Raw genomic sequence first — 21665 nt, forward strand, 5'->3', positions numbered from 1 at the left:
GTTACTCGAAGTTTTTGGTGATCACGGCAACCAACCAGTTCCCAACCGATTCCAGAGTTTGGTGCATGGTAGCCCCTTGATCGCTGAGCACATTATAGATATTTTGTTAATATTTAAGTGTCATGACATTAAAAATAAAATATTTTACAAACTGCGTTTAAATTACTTGTATCGGTTAAGTTGCTAAGTGATAACTTTAAAAATGAACCAACAATTTCTAAATCGTATCCTTCAACGGTTTTCATTGCAAGAGCTCGACTTGTACGCAATGGAGCCACAGGATTGCGTATACGCCGTGTTGCCTTCAAGCTGCTCTTCACACCTCTGCGATGACAAGGAGGCTAAGTCAAATGTGAGTCGGCGCTAATTGCAGCAAAGCCGCAGACACGAAGGCAAGACTCCTGGCAGCCGATTCATTAGCCCACAACAAGTGCACACGGCCACGCCCAACGGATTTGCAGACATGGGCGGGAAGTGACCTACAATGGCTGCAACAACTGCAGCAAACGGAAACTGGGGCTCTCCTGGTGCTTGACATTAATTAGGGCTTGCATAATTCACTAGTACAGATGTAACTGTAACTGTTTCGGCCGAACAACCTGCCGTATACGCATTCGCAACCCATCCACTGGCTAATTGAGTTATAATGCTAAGCGGAAATTTATGGCTAGCTGTATTAGCGGCGTCCAGAGCTGCAGACCGTCTCCAGGCATAAATCTTCCTTTTCAAGCTATTTAATATGGTGTGTACTCGGTCCATAAATAAATGTTGCCCTCGCCGGTCTGAAATATTTTCCATTTAGCCAACTGACAACTGCAGCGCAAAGTTTTACTGCGGAAATAACTGGTTGCGAACTGCAACGTGAAATATGTTTGCAATCTCCTTGGCATTTTTGTTGTTTATTAAGAAATGATGAGGTTTTCTCGTTTCTTTAAGATTTTATAAATAGTTTGCGAGAAACTTTTGGTCTTCTTGGTAGAGAGAAAGAATAATTTGACCCCTGACAGAGTGGTACCATAATTTATGTGTCCAAAAATAATATGACAACTTTAAATAATGTCTTTAATGTTGTATCTACCAAGGAAAAAAGCGTGCACAAAATGATTTTCCTAAATATAAATCATATTTTACTTGCACGGTCATATCAACCCAACATTTTATGACTGACAATAAAAGTCAGAGTCGATAAGAAAGCACAGCACTATAAATAAATTCATTCATGAGCGATAGTAAATGAACTTTCAAACAGAGGCCTGTCGGTCGAAATTAATCTGGAAAACAATAACAAGAACTACTGATACCAAAGAGCTTTTTAGGAATCAAGAGCTCGAGAATCAAATACCTATTAAATACTAGTATATGCCATGAAAACTATCCCAATGACACATCATTCGAAATCAATTTCCCTTCTTGCATAAACCATCACTGGCAATCTGGATGCGATTCCGCACTTGTGCTTTAAATATTTGATGACTTTCACACCGAATCATGGCAAGACCAAGCCAATTGCATAGAAAAAAGGATCTCTTCTCGTTTTTGCATTCAATTCGGCACTGCAAGGCTATGTAAAAACGTGGAGGAAAATGCAAAACAATTTGGTAACAAGCAAAATGCATCAAATCTCATGGCCATGGAGCTGTTCTCCGGCCCGGGGAATCGGATTCTCGAGTGGCGAAAGGCGAAACCAAAGCGGTTGCAAAAACATGTCACATTAAGTGCACAGATAGAGGGTCTGGCGGATGCACAGATGGACAGATAGACGGGAAGTCTAAGGGAAGTTGAGTGCTTTTATTGCTGCCGGAATTCTGCGTGCCATTTGCCTCAGAAGTTGGAGCTGCAAGTTGGCTTTCGCTCACTCCTTTTTCCCTATGCTTGAGCCAGCACTTCTTGTTTATGCAATTGTACTTAAACCTAATGGTTATGTTTCAGCTGCAGCTGCCATAATAGCCGGAATCAAGTGAAATTTACATCTGTAGTCAATATTAACGTTGACTTGGGCTATTCTTCGGTTCGGAATAATTTGAAAACATTTTAAAATCTGTTAAAAATAAAATAAGATTAAAAATTTCCTGTCTAATCAGTTGGGATAGTTCATTTTATATCGACTTTTCATGACATATGTTAGAAAATTAAGAACTAATTTATTCTTATCCCAAAATCTATAGAAACTTAAATAAGATTAAAACCCCCATCTGACTCGTTGTTGGCTTTATAGTTAAGACTCTGAAATATCCATTTGGTTAAAGAACATGTTAACACAACTTAAATTGTGCTCGTTTTACAACCAATGGATTCTTTAAGCTGAATTGTATCCGTTAATCAGTGTCTTATATTCGCTGATCGATTACCGTACTCCGTCCACAAAGTCACTCGTCTGAGCTGAAATCCTCCAGCATCGTTGTCGCACAAATCACTGGCCCTTGAACGTTGACAGGACACCAACCCCAGCCACTTTAAGCCTAATTAACGAGAAGCTTTTCCCATCGTTTCCATCAGTTTTCCTTCATTATGCAATACGCTTTTTATGCAGTGAAACTGGAGCGTCGGGACAGGGCAGTTTGCTAGGAGGGTACTTTGCTGCATTTCAATGGACCGCTGTCAGTTATTTAACTCCCCCCGACGCCTCTCGAAAGCATTTCCCTTGCGAATGTTTTAATCATGATACTTCATTAACTTAATTAGTCACTACGACGGCTGACGCAAAACGCCAAAGCACAGTTATGTGGGTGAATTCGCAATGAAATTATATTTGATTAAAGGCCCTTGGAAAGGATCAGGTTAAGAACTTTATAAGCACGTTAAGTATATATATAAACAGCAAAACCAAATATCAAATCATATTGGGTCAATATATTCATCTCTAGAAAATGGGTGCACGAGTTCCCACTCCACGCAAACTGCATATATAAGGAACAGCAAATAAATGAGCCACAGGAAAACTCCGGCGGATCGTCGGGCGTAAAAGTTGAAGGTTACACACCACCACAATGTGGTCACGATGGTTATTACCAGGAAAATATAGCAGTTATCACCCAGATCGCCGTACACCCACAAATGAGCGCCCACCTCGCGAACTCTGTGATTGAAGATGAAGGCCAAACTCATGCTGATTAAAATCGCTGAAATAGACATGATGTGGTTATCAATACAGTGATTATAAAGATCACCCTTACCAAAAACTGGTCCTCCAATAATGGCCGCGAAGGCCATGCGGCCGTAACCCTGCATGGCCAGCTGGGAATTGGCTATAATATCAGGGGTGGCATTCGAAACGGCCTCAAAGGTGACCGCCATGAAGGTCTCGGATAGATTGAACACGATGCCCACAATCTCGGAGAGGACTTCCAACTCGGTGACAGCGATCCAGAGGGTCACCATGGAACTAAGAAAGGTAGGGATAATAAACAGCTAGGAAAGAAGGATAAGACCAATTCAAGTTTTATCAAACAGCTGTGGTGGCGATTTGGGACTCCTTACTTGGTGATAGAACGGCGGCACGTCCGTCCGTGAATGCAGGAAGACAGCTATGGCCAGCGGGATCGTTATGCACGGCGACCACATCGAGATGCCAATGTTGAGGGTTATGTACCAGGTGTGATAGACACTGGCCACGGCAGCTAAAGGTCACCAGGGCTTAGAAATCAGATGCATCGGCAAAGAGCTCTCGCTTACCTACAATGCACCAGGGTAATGATCACAAACGGGTTCGTCACAATCTGCGTGCAGTTGAGCAGCTTGCTCCAACCATGCTTGTCCTTCTCGAAGTCCACCACGGGAATAAAGAGCAGCATTACGAATACCAGGGGGGACCTGACAATCAGGTATAGTCGATTGCACTTACCGCCCAGCTGCCAGGCCTCCCCATCAATGGGGTTGAGGGACCAAAGGAACTCCGTGAACAGCAAGAGATTTTTTGGGTTTTCCGAATTGTGCAGGTTGGTACGATTGGCTTCGTGGTCAACTTGTTCGGGTCGTTCCTTCGGTTTGGGGGTGACAAAATAGCCGGTTCTCGTCGTATCGGAGAAGTGGTTACCAGAATTCCTGGACCGTCGATACTTGGTTGTATCACTGATTTGTATGTCATTCTCAACTTCCAACGAAGTCAATGTTCGCAGCTTAGCCTGTAGTTCCTTAGTCGGCGGGGGAGTTAGGTTACCCAAGTGGTCCACTTCTTTTCGAAGTTCTGAGTGGTAAACGGAATCAAGTACTCTTCCAAAACAACAAAAGAAGTAAACCTTACTTTTGATGTAGAAGCGCATTATAATAACATCGGCTATGTTAATAACCACATATACGACGTAAATAAAGAACAGCACTAAGGGATTGTTTATAGAGCAGTGAAGCTTAGTGCGATTTGAGCTATATTCTTACCGATTCCTTCCCACATGGTCACTGCTCCCTCCTTGTTCATGACAAATCGGAGGACCTCAACACCCAGCAGCAGAAACAAAAGATCTCGCAGTGTGCAGTGTCCGTTCATTTTAAAGGGCCTTAGAAAACAAACTGTGCCACCACTCAGCAATATTATGGCCAGGGTATTACCCACAGCTATGGTGAAGATCGGCGCATCCGCTCTCACGGGCATCAGATTAGCAATAATTTCAGGACTACAGTTGCCGAATGCTAAGAGGGTAACACCCGCCAGGTACTCATTCATGTGCAGCTTCAGCGAGATTATCTTGAGGACTGGCGAAAAGCTGCGGGTTCCCAAATAGGCGATGAAAGGCATTTCATGTGTGCGTATATCCAGGAACTTACTAGGCACCAATGTTGAAGGACATAAGCCATAGGAAGGCCACACAAATAAACGCAAACAGAAACATGAACAGGACCTCTGTTATTTTGTTATCAATGTGGATCGAGCAATACATCATCCTGAAGTAGTTGAATAAGTTTATTATGCGTTTGCAGTCACCGACTTGCCTGGCCATCTGGCAACGATACGAATAGGGAAGTCTCATCATGGCTCTGCAGCTCATCTGTAACACCCGAAAAATAAATTGATACACTTTAAGCAAAAGTATCTACAATCTTACGTTCTTGATAAAGTAGTGAAATTCGTAGTCTAGTTCTGTTAAGTTAAATTTAAGATTTCCGTGCAAACCCATAGTAATGTTTTCCTTTATCCAAGTCAAAACAATTTGGGAAAAATTATTTTTACTACTGACGGATGTCGAACAACACACCTTTTGATTTGATTTGCCAGCCAATGTGTCGGCTGCAGCCCATTGATAAGGAAAAGAGCCAACTTTATAGAATGTTGAATAAATCAACATCAGGAGATTGTGACGGGGCTCACGCCTAGGGTTTTCCCCTAACACGAGAGTAAGACTGTGCCTCTGAGGAGCGCTGTAAATCAGCCATCGACCAACCGATAAGATGGTACGGCATTTGGACCGCGGATTGCTATATAAGCGCCCCCACCAGCCCACGTTCTCCATCAAGCAATCGTCAACTATTACAGCTGGTAATCATGGCTTCCAAAGTGGCCCTAATCCTCGCCATCCTGGTCTGCAGCCAGTACCTGGCCCAGGGCGTCTATGTCGTCTCCAAGGCGGAGTGGGGTGGTCGCGGTGCCAAGTGGACCGTGGGCCTGGGCAACTACATCGGCTACGCCATCATCCACCACACCGCCGGCTCCTACTGCGAGACCCGTGCCCAGTGCAACGCCGTGCTGCAGGGCGTCCAGAACTACCATATGGACTCCCTGGGCTGGCCCGACATCGGCTACAACTTCCTGATCGGCGGAGACGGCAACGTCTACGAGGGCCGTGGCTGGAACAACATGGGCGCCCACGCCGCCGAGTGGAACCCCTACAGCATTGGCATCAGCTTCCTGGGCAACTACAACTGGGACACCCTGGAGCCGAACATGATCTCCGCTGCCCAGCAGCTGCTCAACGACGCGGTCAACCGTGGCCAGCTCAGCTCCGGCTACATCCTGTACGGCCATCGCCAGGTCAGCGCCACCGAGTGCCCTGGCACCCACATCTGGAACGAGATCCGCGGCTGGTCCCACTGGTCGGGCTAGGTCCTTGACATAAACCCTACCAAATAAATTTTATACACAAAGAAGACTTGTCTTTTGTCTGCGTTATACAACACAGTATTTCGTATTTTAATAGGGCTGTACTTCAATGTACTGGTTGTCCTGGAAACCATGGATCCACTTAAATTCAATGGCAGTCGAGTAAATGAGGAACAGTATGAACAGGCACCACAGAAACACGCCAGCGGATCGGCGGGCAACGAAGTTAAAGGTCAAGGACCACCACATGGTGGTTATGATGGTTATTACCAGGAACAAATAGATAGTTTCACCCTCATCTCCGTACAATTGCACTTGGCCGTCGGAGTTGAGTTTATTCTGCACCACCAATTCGATGCCAACGTTGACAACCATGTCTGCGGGAGAAATGATCGTTTATTCGTATCCTTACAATTAAAACAAGGAAGAACGCTATAGTCGAGTACCTCGACTATCAGATACCCGTTACTCAGCTAAAGGGACCAAAAGGGAAATGGAGATATGCAAGCAGCAAAGCGATATTGAAATGCGCCACCTACCGGCGGTAGACAAATTTAAGCGTTATGGGCGTTAGAGTGGGCGTGGCAAACTTTTTTTTTGGATCAATCGATAGGTATTGACGGGACCAATACATTTCAGTTAAAATCTTTTATCTAGCATGAAAATTGTGGGCCCCACAGGTTTAGGTGGCTTGTGGGCGTTAGAATGGGCGTGGCATATTCGCGTAACAAACTTGCGCTGCGTACAAGGCTACGGAATCTATATCTGAAATCCCAATTCTCTTTATTTTATAGTTTCCGAGATATCCGCGTTCATATTTACGACTTTTCGAAGTTTGTGGGCGGTTTGTGGGCGTTAAAGTGGGCGTGGCACGCTGCTAAAACAAACTTGCGCTGCGTTAAAAGCTCAGGAATCCGCATTCCAAATCCCAATAGCCTAGCTCTTATAGTTTCCGAGATCTCAGCGTTCATCCGGACAGACAGGCAGACGGACAGACGGACATGGCTAAATCGACTCGGCTAGAGATCCTGATCAAGAATATATATACTTTATGGGATCGGAAACGCTTCCTTCTGCCTGTTACATACTTTCGGACAAATCTAGTATACACTCATAAAATTTTTTTTCTAAATACTAGAAAAATCGCCCTAAAACTGAAATCGCCCTTAAATTTAGAAAAATTTTCTTATTTCAAGAAAGGCTAGCCCTAAATATAAGGAAAATCGCCATAGAAAATAATTTTTAGGGTTGGTTTTTCTAAAATGCCAAATTTTTCTATTATATAGGGCGATTTTTTCCGAGTCGACGCTAAAAGTATTTTCTAACTTTAACGGCGAAATCGCCCTAAAAAGTAGAACAAAAATACACAAACAATTTTCTGAATTTAAGAAAAATTACCCTAAAAACCACCAAGTTAAGACGCAATAAATTGATGCATATGTATGTGTGAATAGTTCGCAGGTCAAAGCAAGTGTCAAGAATGTGCGTACGTTAGGGTGGACTTATATTTGTGTGAAATTTGTTTCACATTAAACGCAAGGCTCATCTGACCTTAGGGAAGTCCACCCTAGTTTACAGTTTTCTTTCAATTCCTTTTCATCTAACCTTTGTGTCAAGGGTTGGGGTAGAGACGAATTGCATTGTCATAATTTTTCGGACGCTTGGCTGGTAAAGACGTGTTTGTTAACCCTTTTGTTTGTTGAAAAGTGCAAGTGAAAATGGAGACAGTGGTAAAAGAATTGGGAGGCGAAGCATTCCTTGAAATATTTTCTGGTGAGTACATACATACATATAATAAATTGTAAATTGCTTGTAATAAGTTAATGAATTTATCTATAACAGAAAGAATGTTTACCGTTGAGACATTAAAATATTTGAATTGGGAGCACCTCAGAGGGGAAATTCCAGTAGAAATGGTCGGTCCAGCTATAGAGTTCTTTAAAAAACTGGAGTTGTGGCAGAACAAAGTAAGAACATACATAATTAATTATTTGTATATGTGAGTAATTTTGAGATCACGTGTTAAAAGGATGATGCAACAGAACACATACATGCATACATATATATGTATGTGTATTTCAAAGATCTTTCCAGTTCGAACTGCATTAGAGCGTCGTACACGTAACACATACATACACATGTGTATGCAAAACAACCCCCAAATGCTTTGTGCCAAGTGATTTCGAATTGAAATGAGCAAAAGATACTTCGAATTCTTCTCTTCTTCTTTTTAAATAGTCCCGTTTCTGTAAGACATCCGCCATGTCCGGATTTCGACAAAAACATCTTAGACATATCGTCAGTGCTCAAATTTGGCTATTGTTTCTCCTGCGGCCTTTTTTTCAGAAGCACAGCAAACGCAAGCTAAATTAAAACTAAGATTGTTTTTAAAAAGCGTATGTGCATTTTCATTTTAATTTTCACACCATCTTCTTTTTTTAAAAGGAGAACGTTGAGGATAGTAACGAGCCAGAACCAGGTGTTTGTGTGGCTCGAATTCTTTCAAAAAGCAAAAAGGGAAAACTGATATTGAAGCATTATAATGAACGCAAAACCCTTAGCTCACAAGTGAGAAGAGAGCTAAGTTCTGTAATAGTCGAGTACTTGCTTCAAAAAGAACTTAAACCTAGGCAAAACCTGTTGAAGGAGATCGCCAACCAAATAACTGATATATTTGATTCTGAGACGGCTGTAAGTGAATGCAACACAGTAAAAAATATTTAAATTAAACATTCTTTTTACTTTTAAGGACACATACTTCTTGAAGAGTAAAGGAAAGAAACCGGGCGGCCTGCTGTACAGCCACTATTATAATATAAAGGCCAAATATAGTACTGGAAAAGTCCCCAAGCCTTTAAACCAAAACGTTTCTCCAAATATGTTATTGTCTTCCCAAAAAAGTAAGTAATACTTCTAGTACTTAGGTACATGTTAATTATATATGTTTTTAAATAATAGCTGAAGTCGAATTGGATTTACAATGGCTTAAATATAATATTGAGCCCTTGGAGTCTGTGCTAAGGTGCTGGAATTCCACATTTGACTGGAGAAGCAATTTCCTGAAGTCAGATGCCAATCTGCTTGATGTATTTGAAGAATTTCCAATTTTGACACAATCCTTCGGATTCAAGCTGGTAAGCTCTAAAATAAATTTGTAAGCACATTTTTTTAAAACACATCTTAATAATATAGATCGAAAACGACTTTGAGGCTTTATATCCAGCTTCTTTTAACAATTTTTCGCAAAAGTGGGACGAGTTTAAGTCAAAAATTGTTCCCCTTTTAAGAGAGAAAGTAAAGGAACAACAGGGTAAGATCCTGCTTAAGTCTTTGGAAAGCAACGGTGAAGGTATGTATATGCGTTTAATACTTTTTTTCAATATTCTCATTAAATTATTCCCATAATGTATAGACATACAAACGACTTTAATTTGGCTTGCGATTCATTCAGTGTTGGTGCCAACCTCGAGGACAAAAGCAGACGGCGATAGCAAGACATTTAAACACACAATTGCGGATTCGCGAGGCCGTTTCTTGGTTTGGAAGGCTACTGTTGGGGAACTGCAAACACATTTAAAGAATCTTACGGAAAACTGCTACTCAGGAAAGCAGAAACTGCAACCGTTCATCTGCAGCGTGGGAACAAGCCCATTTTACCTTACAGAGTTTTCAGTTTACTTATCAGGTGTTTTTAATAGGATGCCAAATTTATTAAGAAGCATTGAAGTGTGTTTCAAAATATTTTTTGTCCTAAACCTCGAGTATCCCCCGGAATGTACATTAGTGTGGTCATTGATACAACAACATTTTTATGAAATTCATTTGAAGTCTGATAAGAAAAGCAAAGCTCTCTCTGAACTCTTAAACGATTTTAAAAACTTTAGAATGTAACCATTTTAGGCATAAGTTTTCATAAATAGGCTGTATTTCCAATTAATATTGACAAAAATTGAAGTTTAGACATTAATTTTTTCTTTCCTTATTTATTTTTTATTTCGACATATTATGAAGTTTAGACATTAATTTTTTCTTTCCTTATTTATTTTTTATTTCGACATATTATGAAGTTTAGACATTAATTTTTTCTTTTCTTATTTATTTTTTATTTCGACATATTATGAAGTTTAGACATTAATTTTTTCTTTCCTTATTTATTTTTTATTTCGACATATTATGAAGTTTAGACATTCATTTTTTCTTTTCTTTCATAATCTTTAACTTATTACTTTTTAAAATGGAAGTAAAATGCAAAATTTGTTCGGAAAATTTCGGTGACAAAATACCATTTTTTTCCCATATAAAAGAATCTCATTCTCAAGAAACGTATATAAGCATACCGTGTGGGTTTCTGAACTGCCCTCAACACTTTAATGAACTTAAAGCCTTACGGAGGCATATGCGTAACACAAACAATCATTGCAAAACCAACACAACACAAGATTTTATTAACGAAAACGAAACATTATATTCGACTACAGATTTTGAAGAAGAAATTGATAGCGAAAAACCCATAACTTTTTCGAATAACTCCAAGATAGACAAACATAATTTGTTCAAAAACGCCGAAAATTTGACACTTAACATTTGCTCAAAGCTTAACATTCCGCGGGAAACCGTATTTAAATTGCAGTCCGAAATTAGGAAGTTCTTAATAGCGCCAATAGAAAAGGAGTTACAACAAATTCAACAAAGTCTGAACTTGACCGAAGATTCCAAAATAAAACATCTTCTAGAATTTTTTCAAAATCCATTCGAAACCGTTTCTTCAGAATATAAGCTGTTAAAGGTTCTCAGGGAAAAGGGCTTTTATGAAGACCCAATTATTGTAAAAATAGATGACAGAATAACACCAATACGGTCGAAGAATAAGGTCATGCTAATGTCGAAATCATCCAAAGGCGCTATTTTTCCGTTGAAATTTCATTTGAAAAAGTTTTTTGAAATACCAAATTTACTGGACGCATTTCTGAAAAGGCTTTCATTTTTAGAAAACGAAACAAACATTACAAATTTTGTCAACGGCTTTTTATGGATAAAAATTAGGATTAAAAACACGTTAAATGGAAAAATTATATTTCCGTACTTCCTTTACTTTGACGACTTCGAGATAAACAACCCATTAGGTCCACATTGCTCGCCTATTCAAGGTGTATATTTGTCGTTTCCAACAGCTCCAATAGAATATAATAATATTTTCTGTGCTGCTGTGTTAAAAACAAGTGATATTAAAACATTTGGTTATTCCAAATGTATGTATAAGTTCATAGAACTCTTACAAGATTTAGAGACCAATGGAATAGTGGTTTCCATAAACGGAAAAGAGCAAAGAATTTTTTTCATTTTAGGGCTTATTCTAGGAGACAATCTTGGTCTTAACAGCGTCTTGGGCTTTTCGACATCATTTTCAAGTAATTTTTTTTGCAGGTTTTGCAAACTTTCAAAACAAGAGACAGCTATAGCTTATGAAGTTAAAGTTGAGTCGTTGCGAAACCAAATAAATTATGAAAATGATCTGAAAGAATGTGATGTATCTACATCAGGTATCAAATCAGAGTGTGCCTTTAACAAGCTTACCCATTTTTCTGCCATTAAGAATTTTTCGGTGGATATCCTTCATGACGTTTTTGAAGGTATCTTGCGTTATGATATACCCCACATTGTACTGTATTATATTAACAGTAAAATATTTGACTTGGAAATATTAAATCTGAGAAAAACAAACTTTCAATATGGAAGCGCCGAAATTGGAAATGTTTGTCCTCCTTTCCAGTTAAATAATTTAAAAAAACATAATTTAAAGGCGACTGCTCGGGAACTTCTAACCTTCATTACATATTTCCCTTTAATGGTGGGGGATTTGGTACCCACCGATGATAAAGTATGGCAATTTGTTATAAATTTATTAAAGTTAATTGATAGGGTCACATATTCCGAGTACACAACAGGAGACTTAAGGTCTTTAAAAGAATGTATAGAGATTCACAACAGAGAGTATCCCGTTTTGTTTAATGACTCGCTAAAGCCAAAGCACCATTTTCTAAACCATTATTATCAAATAATACAAGAGTCAGGGCCAGTCAAGAATCTATGGACCTTTCCATTTGAGGCCAATCACAAGAGATTAAAAAGTTATACGAAAAATATAACTTCCCGGAAAAATGTTGTTATATCTTTAGCCAAGAAAATGTGCATAAACTTTGCGAATTTTGTACAAAATTTTAAAATTCATGAGATAGTTTTAAGTAAATCAAAGTGCCTTAGCAAGAATTCTATATATAGTACTGAAATTGAAAATTTAATTTCAAAGACTGATAATGTAACTTGCCATGTATACGCGAAACTGCGAAACGTGATGTACAAGGAAGGTTTTATTGTATATAGTTACGAACCAGATTTTAAGGCATTTGAAGTAAAAGAAATCATTTCCTTCGAAAACCAAGTATTATTTCTCTGTGTTAAATTAGAATTACAATTTGTTGATCATGTCACTTCCTATGAAATTGTAAATAAAGCCGAATTTAGTGTAATTAACTTAAGTGACATTAAATTCCCTCCAACGGAAACAAAAACCCTAAATGCCAAAAAATATATTAAGCCGAAACATTATTTTTAAAACCCACTTAGCAATATGAATAGATATTAAGAAATATTTTAAAAATATGTAAATAATTATAATTATAAAAATGTAAGTTGTGTAAATATATTTTTAATGTTAATAATAAATACAATTCAAAATAAATAAAAATATATACAAAATAATGGAAAAGTATTTTTATTTAGGGCAATTCGCCCTATAAAGCTTTTGCAAACCAAGGAAATCGGTCCTTGATTTTAGAAAAAAATTTCTAAAATTCAGTTCGATTCGCCCTAAAAAGCGGTACGGCGTAAGAAAACTTTCCTGAAATTTATGGCGATTTGCCTTAAAAGTGAGGAAAAAGAAAAGTAAGGTATAGAAAAATGTGCCTGTAATTTGAAAAAAAGGCTTTAAACTTAAGAAAAATCCACCTTTAATTTAGGGGACTCTTTGAATATTTTCAGGGCAATTTACCTTTACAACCAGAAAAAAACAACCTAAATATAAAAAAAAACTGCCTTAAGTTTAGAGCACTCATTTCTTATTTGAAGGGTAATTGCCTTAAAAAACAGAAAAATCGCCTTAGATTTTAAAAAAATCGCCCTAAATACAAGAAAAATACATGTCTATTTTTAGAAAAATTTGCCCTTGTTTCGTTACCCAGTCGCCATTGACCCCCGTTTTAGGGCGATTTTCCTTGTTTTTAGGGCGATTTTTTCTATGAGTGTACCCTTTTACTCTACGAGTAACGGGTATAAAAAGTACTAGCCCCGAACCTTAGAAGTGTGAAGTCTGTATTTGTATACTGTATTTGAGAAATATTTTCTTTACGTGTAGATTCTTTTTCTAATTTATGAAAAGAATCGCCATCCATCGAAAGTTTAAAAATTAAGTACCATTTCATTATTGAGTGTTACAATTACCCTGAATTCATTTGTGCCGACTTAAAAAAAGATTTTCTAAGAAAGGTTTAAAACGTAAACAAAATATTCTCGAAACACACACATATTTAACATCAAATTTACAAGATATGATCGAATTTTGTTGACAACTTACTGAAAACTGAACCGCCAACAATGGCGCCGAAGGCCATCTTTCCAAAGCCGTGTTCGGCGAGATGAGCATAGGAAATAAAGTCTGCCGTTGCAGCGGACACCGCGTTGAAGGTGAAGGCCATAAATGATGGAGACAATTGAAAAACAATGCCGATTATTGATACAAGCACATCCATTTCCCAGGCACAAGTCCAAGTGAATATAATTACAGTGCCAATTGTGAGCACGCAATACAGCTAAGGGAGTAGTGGGTGTTCAAAAGGGTTTTGACAAGCAGGTATTCTTACGGGATGATAGAAAGGAGGAATGTCAGTACGCGAGTGCAAAAATACAATTATGGCCAAGGGCGTCGTTGCCAATATAGACCACGCTGCCATTGTGAACTTGGGAATGTTATACCAATTATAGTAGTTGTCGGCTACGCTAGCTAAAATATGGGACAAAATAAGGTTTTCAGAAGAGTTATATTTTTAAAAGAGATTTGTGTGTCATAAGGTCTATACAATCAATTCATAAGGAAACAAGGAGGAACGCTATAGTCGAGTGCCCACCAGATAACCGTTAGTCTGTTAACCGATTTCAAAATAAATATGCCTCCAGATTGCGTCACCTAGCTTTACTAACCACTTAATGGCTAACTTTAACTTTCAGTACTTAATAACTTTTTATATATTTGGAAAATGTAAGCTAAATCGATAAATCAAACCTCAAATTGTGGGTGCCACTGTGGGCGTTTCAATTTTTCATTTAGGTAAATAAGGGCCTTTATTTTGCTTAAGTTTTAAGTTGAGCTCTAAAAATTGTTTAAAATAATACAAGGAAGATCGCTATGGTGTTTCGACTATGAGATACCCGTTACTAAACTAAGAGGAGCGCAAGAGAAATGCAGATATGCAAGCAGCAAAGCGACACTTTCCGAAATTGCAGGGCGCCACCCAGAGGCGATTACAATATTTGGTCATAACTTCTTTATGAATGGTCTGCTTTTTGCAATGTGCCACAGTTTATGGCGCTACATACTTTTCTCCGAATACAATATACCCCTTTACTCTACGATGAACGATTATTAAAATTTAAGCAAACTACTGATTTTAGAAGGTTTTAAAAATTATGCAAAGGGCCCCCTTTAGACCCTTGCATTCTTTCTTGTTTCGTTATATCAAATATAATAACACGTTTTTTACCTTTAAAACACAATTCAATTAATTAGATGTTATCAAACATTCATATTATCTGAAATGTAAGTGTTGCCTAGTTTTCTGCGTATACGTACTTTCAATTAGTGTAATAATCACGAAAGGGGTGATCACGACTTGTAAGCTGTTCAGCAACTTGCTCCACCCATGCTTGGCCTTCTGGATGTCCACAAATGGGATTACCAGCTTCAGCAAAAATCGAACTGGGGCCATTAAGATCATTGAAATGCGTACACATGTACCACTCATGCCCCACGCATCAGAGTCGATGGGATTGACCGATTGGAAAAACTCCCTGAATAGGAAAAGATTTTTTGGATTGGACTTGCTGTGGAGAATAGTTCGGTTGCTTTCCACATCAACTTTCTTATGTCGAATAAGTGGCTTGGGTGTAACAAAGAAACCTGCGTCAAAAGATCTTTTGCGATATACTTTTGATTCAAGGATTTGGACTTCATCGTCTTCTTCAAGACTATTCAAAAAAATAATTTTCTCAGCCAATATACGATCGTGTTGATTGGATGATGGCGAGTGCCTCATATGTTCAATATCTTTCCGAAGTTCTTCAAAATTTAAATAAATTAATAAACGTTTGAAAAATAAAAAGGTTGTTTAGATTCATACTCACTTTTTATTGTGTACCGTTGAAGAACAACATCGACAATATTAACAATCAGGTATATGGGATAAATACATAGTACCACTAAAGCAGTTTAAACAGAACTAATATACCTATAATTATTAAATATATTGAATAAATTTAACTTACTGGTACCCTTCACCCATGGCTTTTGATGAGTATCCTCAATGAAAAACCGCACCAGCTCTATGATGAGGACGAGAAAGAGAAGATCCCGGAAAACACTGTGACCATTCATCCTGAAAGGACGGATGAAACACACCGCACCACCGCTCAGACATATGATAGTTAGGGCGTTGGCCATGGCTATGTTAAAGGTAAGGGACTCCCGCCTGACAGGGGATAGGTTGACCAGCAGATCTGGAGTTGAATTGGCCACGCCCACGAGCATTACGCCTGCCATGTACTCGTTTACTCGCATCTTATGAGCAGCGATCTTCAACGTTGGTGAAAAGCTGCACGGGCTGTGATTAGAAAGAACTCAGATGGTCTCATATATTTGTGAACTCACTAGTGGTTGATGCTCAGGTAGAGGATGCACAGGAAAATGCAGTAGATTACTCCAAACAGCAACATCACCGATATTTCAGTCATCTTATTATCGATCTTGAAGGTGCAATACATCATCACATAATAGTTAAAAAAGTTGGTGATGTATCTGCAGTCGTTGATATGTCTGGCCATATGGCAACGGTGGGCGAAATGCAAATTCATCACGGCCAAGCAACTCACCTGAAACGCCTTCTAGTATGAAGATACTATCATATACATCGTTAGCCATACTCACGTTTTCCAAAAAATTAGTATAGTTATGAAAATCTGATGGAAGTGTATTAGTTTAATACGAAAAGTTACTAGCAGGACATCCTACTTACTAAAGGCATCCACATTCGCCTCCATTCCTAAAGAAATCGTGGCTAAAATGCCGTTTGTCCTTATGAATACTTTTTTTGAAATTCAAAAGATAGCCTGACATAGATTGAACAACTAACTCGTAATATTTTTGTTCATTTCGATCCTACATCCAACTTCTTTAGCTATCTTAAATTCCATTAAAATAGGTCTAAAGGTAAGCAATAATTTAAATTTTTTTTAAATCATATTTTGAACTTTTAAATTTAAAATGAGAATGCATTTTTTGAGTGCCTGATGTTGCTTAACGCTCCACAGCTGTAAGCGTTAAACTATGCGCAAGCGAACCATCAGACTTGATTAGGACCTTCCGCATGGCCGATCGAATAAATCAAAATCAGCAGATTGTTAAGGTGCTTCCCCCAATACGAATCTCAGCCATAGATTAGCGTTGTAAATCAGTTATATGCGACCCGATAAGGTGCGATTTTCGGACGCAGTTTGCTATATAAGCGCCCCCACCAGCCCACGTTCTCCATCAAGCGATCGTCAACTAGTACAGCTGGTAATCATGGCTTCCAAAGTGGCCTTCCTCCTCGCCGTCCTGGTCTGCAGCCAGTACCTGGCCCAGGGCGTCTATGTCGTCTCCAAGGCGGAGTGGGGTGGTCGCGGCGCCAAGTGGACCGTGACCTGGGCAATAAGATAATTAAAATGGTTAGTAAAAATCATTAGAAATTCGATTCTTTGGGTGATCCGCGGAGATTGATTCGAATGCAGCCTCTTCAGTGACAGACATCGGGAAATTCAATTGGAAACTCCTGCTCCCATTATCCCTCTTCGTTTTGCAGTCGAATGTCACGTTCAAGCTGTCAAAGAATTTATTCCCCCCATTTCACGAAAACTTTTGAAATTTATAGAAGCAGGAGGATGTGTGCCTGGCAAACTTGCAGAATATCATTAGGTCGGGTCGTTCAGACTGTTGTGCTGCACTTGCAAACTTTAGTTATTTCTTTGAGGAATATACGAATGCAACAGAAATGCTGTACAAAAATGTAAAATTAACTTTCAACACTGGACTGCGACATTAACTGCAGCCACAGCAGCGGGAAACTTCACGATCACAATCGGTCGCTGACCAAAGGGAACCATCCGCCACTTGAACCGCAGCCTCATTAACGACATCCTCGTTGACAAAGTAGTTCTGAATGAGTTTCAGTTGTTTTTGTGCTTAATAACTAGCTTAAGCTTTCAGTTTCGCGATTCACCTCCTTCCTGCCAAGAGGAAAAGCACTTGGTGGCACTCGAATGGCTGGACAAAGTGGATTGGGCAAGTGGTTCCACCCCACTCCGTTCCTCTCCAGGATCTGCTCCTGCGACTTTCATATTATTACAGGATTTTTATTTCCGTGATTACCAGTTTATTATCAAGATTTACGAATTCATCTGTCTGTTGGGAGTATTGAGTAGAGAAATGTACTATACAAGTGAGCTACATCCACTCATGACTGATAAGGTGATCTTGAGATTTTAAAAGTCCCCTTTATATTAGTTCTTCAATGACTAATGAGTTTTAAAGTTACAAGTGATACACATACAGCGAAGAAAGTTTTTTTTAATGCAGGTCTGTTGGCATTCAACAATTGTTAATATAGACTGTTCTTAACACTTATATATACTTGGTTTTGTTAAATTATTTAATGTTTGGTATAAGTACTCTTTTTTTCAGGCTCGTAATATAAAATTTCTTATTTCTTTCTTTCTTTTATTTGATTCTACGTCATCGCACACATAAATTTAGACCACTTGTCTTGTGGATCGTATTTGAAATAGGGGCGTATAAATGTATTATGGCGATGCCACTGATCAGTAATCTTATCAACAATTTCCTTTTTCGCGCCTCTGATTGATTATAATAATATTTTCGTTGGTATCTATCATCGATCCATATCAGCCACTTAAAGTACTTAAGTCTTTTAAGACAGTTATAAATAAAAATCGAACACCATCATATCAGTTGCGATAAGAGAATTAAAAAGTTAGTGATTACTATTTATAAAAAATTCTGGTTTAATCTTAAATATCTTAAATTAGGCTATACAATTTTTAAAGCAAGAGCCCTGCAAGCAAAAGGGCGATATTTCTATCGCCTGTCGTCCAGAAGTCACTTCTTAGTAACTTCTACGCGATAGCAACACGATAAAACACATTTCACAAAAACAAAATATACATATACCGCGTAGAAGTAACTTTTAAATAACTTCTGGGCGATAGAAAGGCGATAGTACACATTTTACAAAAACAAAAAGGGTCGGGATCGCGAAGAAGTAACTTCTGAGACACTTCTACGCGATAGAAAGACGAAAGTATTCCTTTTGACCCACGCTATTATTTTTCGCCCGAGCGTCATTTCGTTGCGCGATTTGTCTGTGGACAGTGCGGTTTTGCATCAAATTTGTGCGTTTACACAATATAGCTTCGTTTTTTCTCAACAAAGGATGCGAAATTGCGTGCTTATCGTGAGCTGTACGATTATTACTTGGCGGCGTGTAACTGCATACAACGATTGTCAACATATTTCGTTGTAAAAGGTAATGTATTCTAGTTTATTTTTATTTTAACTGAACAAAAAACAATTTTTGTTTCTGTTTCTTTTAGAAATGGTTGTTAGTAAATTTCTTATGTCGAAGCTGGACCTAAATAACATTGTTAATCAAAATTCACTACATGTAAAAAATAAATGCAAAATATTGGAAGTATAAAAAAATATGTTTTTATTCAAGATTTTGCAATTGGGAAAGACTCTTCTAGGCATCTTCTACAGGCATATGTAAAGTCACTTCTGAGTGACTTCCAGAAGTTACTTCGTCGATAGCGCATTCGGATCGCGGAAGTGACTCCCGTCGGGAAGTAATGTGCCACTTCGGCGACTTCGGCGACACTTCCAGAAGTTACTAATCCGAATGCGATATCGCGGACGATCGTTTTCATCTTCTAGAAGTCACTTAATAGTGCCTTACGCGATAGAAAATGCTTGCAGGGAGAAAACGCATTAGTCGTCGGCCTCGACTCAGCTAAAGGGAGCGCAAAGGGAGGTGGAAATATGCATCAGCAAAGCGAGATTGTAAAGCGCCACCTAATGTGTTCAAATGTATGTATACATACTAATTTTTTTGACACACTGTATTTTATATAATGTTATTAACTAGGTATAAAGCTGCCTAACAAGCTTAGAAGCATAACTATTATAGCAAACGAATTTATCCTTTTGAAATTCCCATTTTGAATTTATCGAAAATTTATACCAGGCCAGGACTTCTTATCCCTTTCTATAAAAGCTTGAAAGCTTAAACATTTTTATAGAAATCGCCTTTTCTTTTATGAAATTTCCATTTCGAATTTATTGAAAATTTATCCAGGAATGTGTTATTGTCTCCACAAATGTTTTATCTACTAAAATGTCCTTTTACTTTATGTTCAGTTCCCATAATAATTTCTACCACCATAAAAGCTCTACACAAAATCCTTAAGCTTTAAGTAATCAGGAAAGTATGCAATGTTTTAAAAGAATATTTTAAAATTTCTCAGAATTAAAAGAATCAAGCGTTGCCAGACCGAAAAAATGCTGTCTCATCTTAAGGGGAAAGGAGTTGTTGCTATGCAGAATGGGGGTCAAAGAGAAACCCGAGGTTGGTGTTACCAGCTCAGGAAAATTTTGATTCATGTTCATGTTTAAAGGGGGAAAAAGTCGCAACATTTTTAAAAAGATAAGTGGATAATTTGACATCGTAAACAGGACCCAATCATAGGCAATTTGAAATAGTTAAGGACACACAATTAATCGATACGCAGTTAAGTTCATCATCGAATTGACTGTTACTGTTATCTATTCAAAAAAGTAATCTGTCTTCTTAAATTGTAATTAGTATAAACTTATGCATGTAAATCTTAACAATAAATATAAAAACGAAGTTGTAACATTGATTCCTTAATTAAAGGTTTATTAAAGATTAGTCTGAGAATTCGGTGAGGACTGGCTGTAAGTATTATTTTAATCCAGTTTTCAAAACTTCACAAGCCCTCTCATTTGCCAAGCATCAATAATAGCTGCATTGTTATGACAGGGGTTAGGCTGCACAATATACATCCGCCTCTTAGACAATTTAATTAATGCCACTTGGCCTGATTAGAAGCCCGATTGGTCCGTCGTCATCGCCGTATCAGGATCTGGCCACCAGATAGCCCCGTATCAGATGGAAGCACACGACCCGGATTGCAGCCCGAGCGCGAGCCCGGGATCGGCTTGCAGGCGATAAGAGGGCGGTATATAAGGCCCGGCCGGACGACAGGCCGCACAATCGATCCGCAACCATGGCAAACAAAACTCTCGTCCTTCTGGCCGTGCTCTTCTGCGCCCAGGCCGTCTTCGGTGTGACCATCATCTCCAAGTCGGGGTGGGGCGGCCGTTCCGCCACGAGCAAGACCACGCTGGCCAGCTCCCTGGGCTACGCCGTGATCCACCACACCGCTGGAAACTACTGCTCCACCAAGGCCGCCTGCATCACCCAGCTGAAAAACATCCAGGCCTACCACATGGACTCCCTTGGCTGGGCCGATATCGGCTATAACTTCCTGATCGGCGGCGATGGAAACGTGTACGAGGGTCGCGGATGGAACGTGATGGGTGCTCACGCCACCAACTGGAACTCCAAGTCCATTGGCATCTCCTTCCTGGGCAACTACAACACCGACACCCTCACCTCTGCCCAGATCACCGCTGCCAAGGGTCTGCTCTCCGACGCCGTCTCCCGCGGCCAAATCGTTTCCGGATACATCCTTTACGGACATCGTCAGGTGGGCTCCACCGAGTGCCCCGGCACCAACATCTGGAACGAGATCCGCACCTGGTCCAACTGGAAGAGCGTTTAGCTAAAAAAAGGGCATTTATAAAAATAACTAAAGAAAAATTGATTCAAAATAAAAAAATACAATCGCACACAATAATATAAACTCGGGTACTTTTTCTGAGGGGGATTATTTCTCGTGATCGACTTCAATTCTTATTAATGGCTTAGTCATCGCTTAACGATCGAAAACTTTCAGACAGTGACTTCCCTCGAACTGAAAAATAAGAATAAAAAGAGGTGTCTTGCATTTAGGTGTAGTTGGGATCCTTCTTTGTTCAAACTGAGGAAACGAATAACGCTCCTCTAGTAAGGTTGAACTTTCGAGAGGGAATGCAAACATGTATTATTTCAGAAAGAAAACTTGTCAAAAAATGAAAATTTTCACGTTTCAATACTCAATATTATAATGAAACCCA

The 21665-nt window shown here is 39.0% G+C and overlaps 4 protein-coding genes across 10 annotated transcripts; 2 read left to right on the forward strand and 2 right to left on the reverse strand.

The window, feature by feature from the left end:
- Positions 1-2790: 2790 nt before the first annotated feature.
- On the reverse strand, positions 2791-5138 carry LOC119550930 (mitochondrial sodium/calcium exchanger protein). 7 transcript variants are annotated; one of them, XM_037859949.1, is made up of 8 exons: positions 5037-5138; positions 4759-4979; positions 4372-4697; positions 4241-4315; positions 3677-4183; positions 3478-3617; positions 3174-3408; positions 2836-3119 (listed from the first exon to the last, which is right to left on the reverse strand). In XM_037859949.1, exons 1-8 carry the CDS (start codon positions 5106-5108, stop codon positions 2836-2838), a joined length of 1860 nt encoding a protein of 619 aa, XP_037715877.1. In that variant the 5' UTR covers positions 5109-5138. The 7 variants fall into 7 exon arrangements, with proteins under 7 accessions (XP_037715876.1, XP_037715877.1, XP_037715879.1 ...); XM_037859948.1 differs by having other exon boundaries at positions 2791-3119; positions 3677-4315; XM_037859951.1 differs by lacking the exon at positions 2836-3119 and having other exon boundaries at positions 3180-3382.
- A 296-nt stretch (positions 5139-5434) lies between these two features.
- On the forward strand, positions 5435-6046 carry LOC119550533 (peptidoglycan-recognition protein SC1a). Its single transcript, XM_037859253.1, has one exon. The coding sequence runs from the start codon at positions 5474-5476 to the stop codon at positions 6029-6031; it is 558 nt and encodes a 185-aa protein (XP_037715181.1). The 5' UTR covers positions 5435-5473; the 3' UTR covers positions 6032-6046.
- Positions 6047-6118: 72 nt separating this feature from the next.
- LOC119549499 (mitochondrial sodium/calcium exchanger protein) lies at positions 6119-16463 on the reverse strand. The gene is made up of 9 exons (XM_037857610.1): positions 16369-16463; positions 16281-16312; positions 16005-16225; positions 15623-15948; positions 15482-15556; positions 14931-15416; positions 13945-14084; positions 13659-13893; positions 6119-6405 (listed from the first exon to the last, which is right to left on the reverse strand). The coding sequence occupies exons 1-9, from the start codon at positions 16391-16393 to the stop codon at positions 6119-6121; spliced, it is 1827 nt and encodes a 608-aa protein (XP_037713538.1). The 5' UTR covers positions 16394-16463.
- Positions 16464-20707: 4244 nt separating this feature from the next.
- LOC119550347 (peptidoglycan-recognition protein SC2) lies at positions 20708-21348 on the forward strand. Its single transcript, XM_037858966.1, has one exon. The coding sequence runs from the start codon at positions 20714-20716 to the stop codon at positions 21269-21271; it is 558 nt and encodes a 185-aa protein (XP_037714894.1). The 5' UTR covers positions 20708-20713; the 3' UTR covers positions 21272-21348.
- The last annotated feature ends 317 nt before the right edge of the window (positions 21349-21665 follow it).

This window comes from Drosophila subpulchrella, chromosome 2R (genome assembly GCF_014743375.2).
Source record: "Drosophila subpulchrella strain 33 F10 #4 breed RU33 chromosome 2R, RU_Dsub_v1.1 Primary Assembly, whole genome shotgun sequence".
Classification (NCBI taxonomy): domain Eukaryota; kingdom Metazoa; phylum Arthropoda; class Insecta; order Diptera; family Drosophilidae; genus Drosophila; species Drosophila subpulchrella.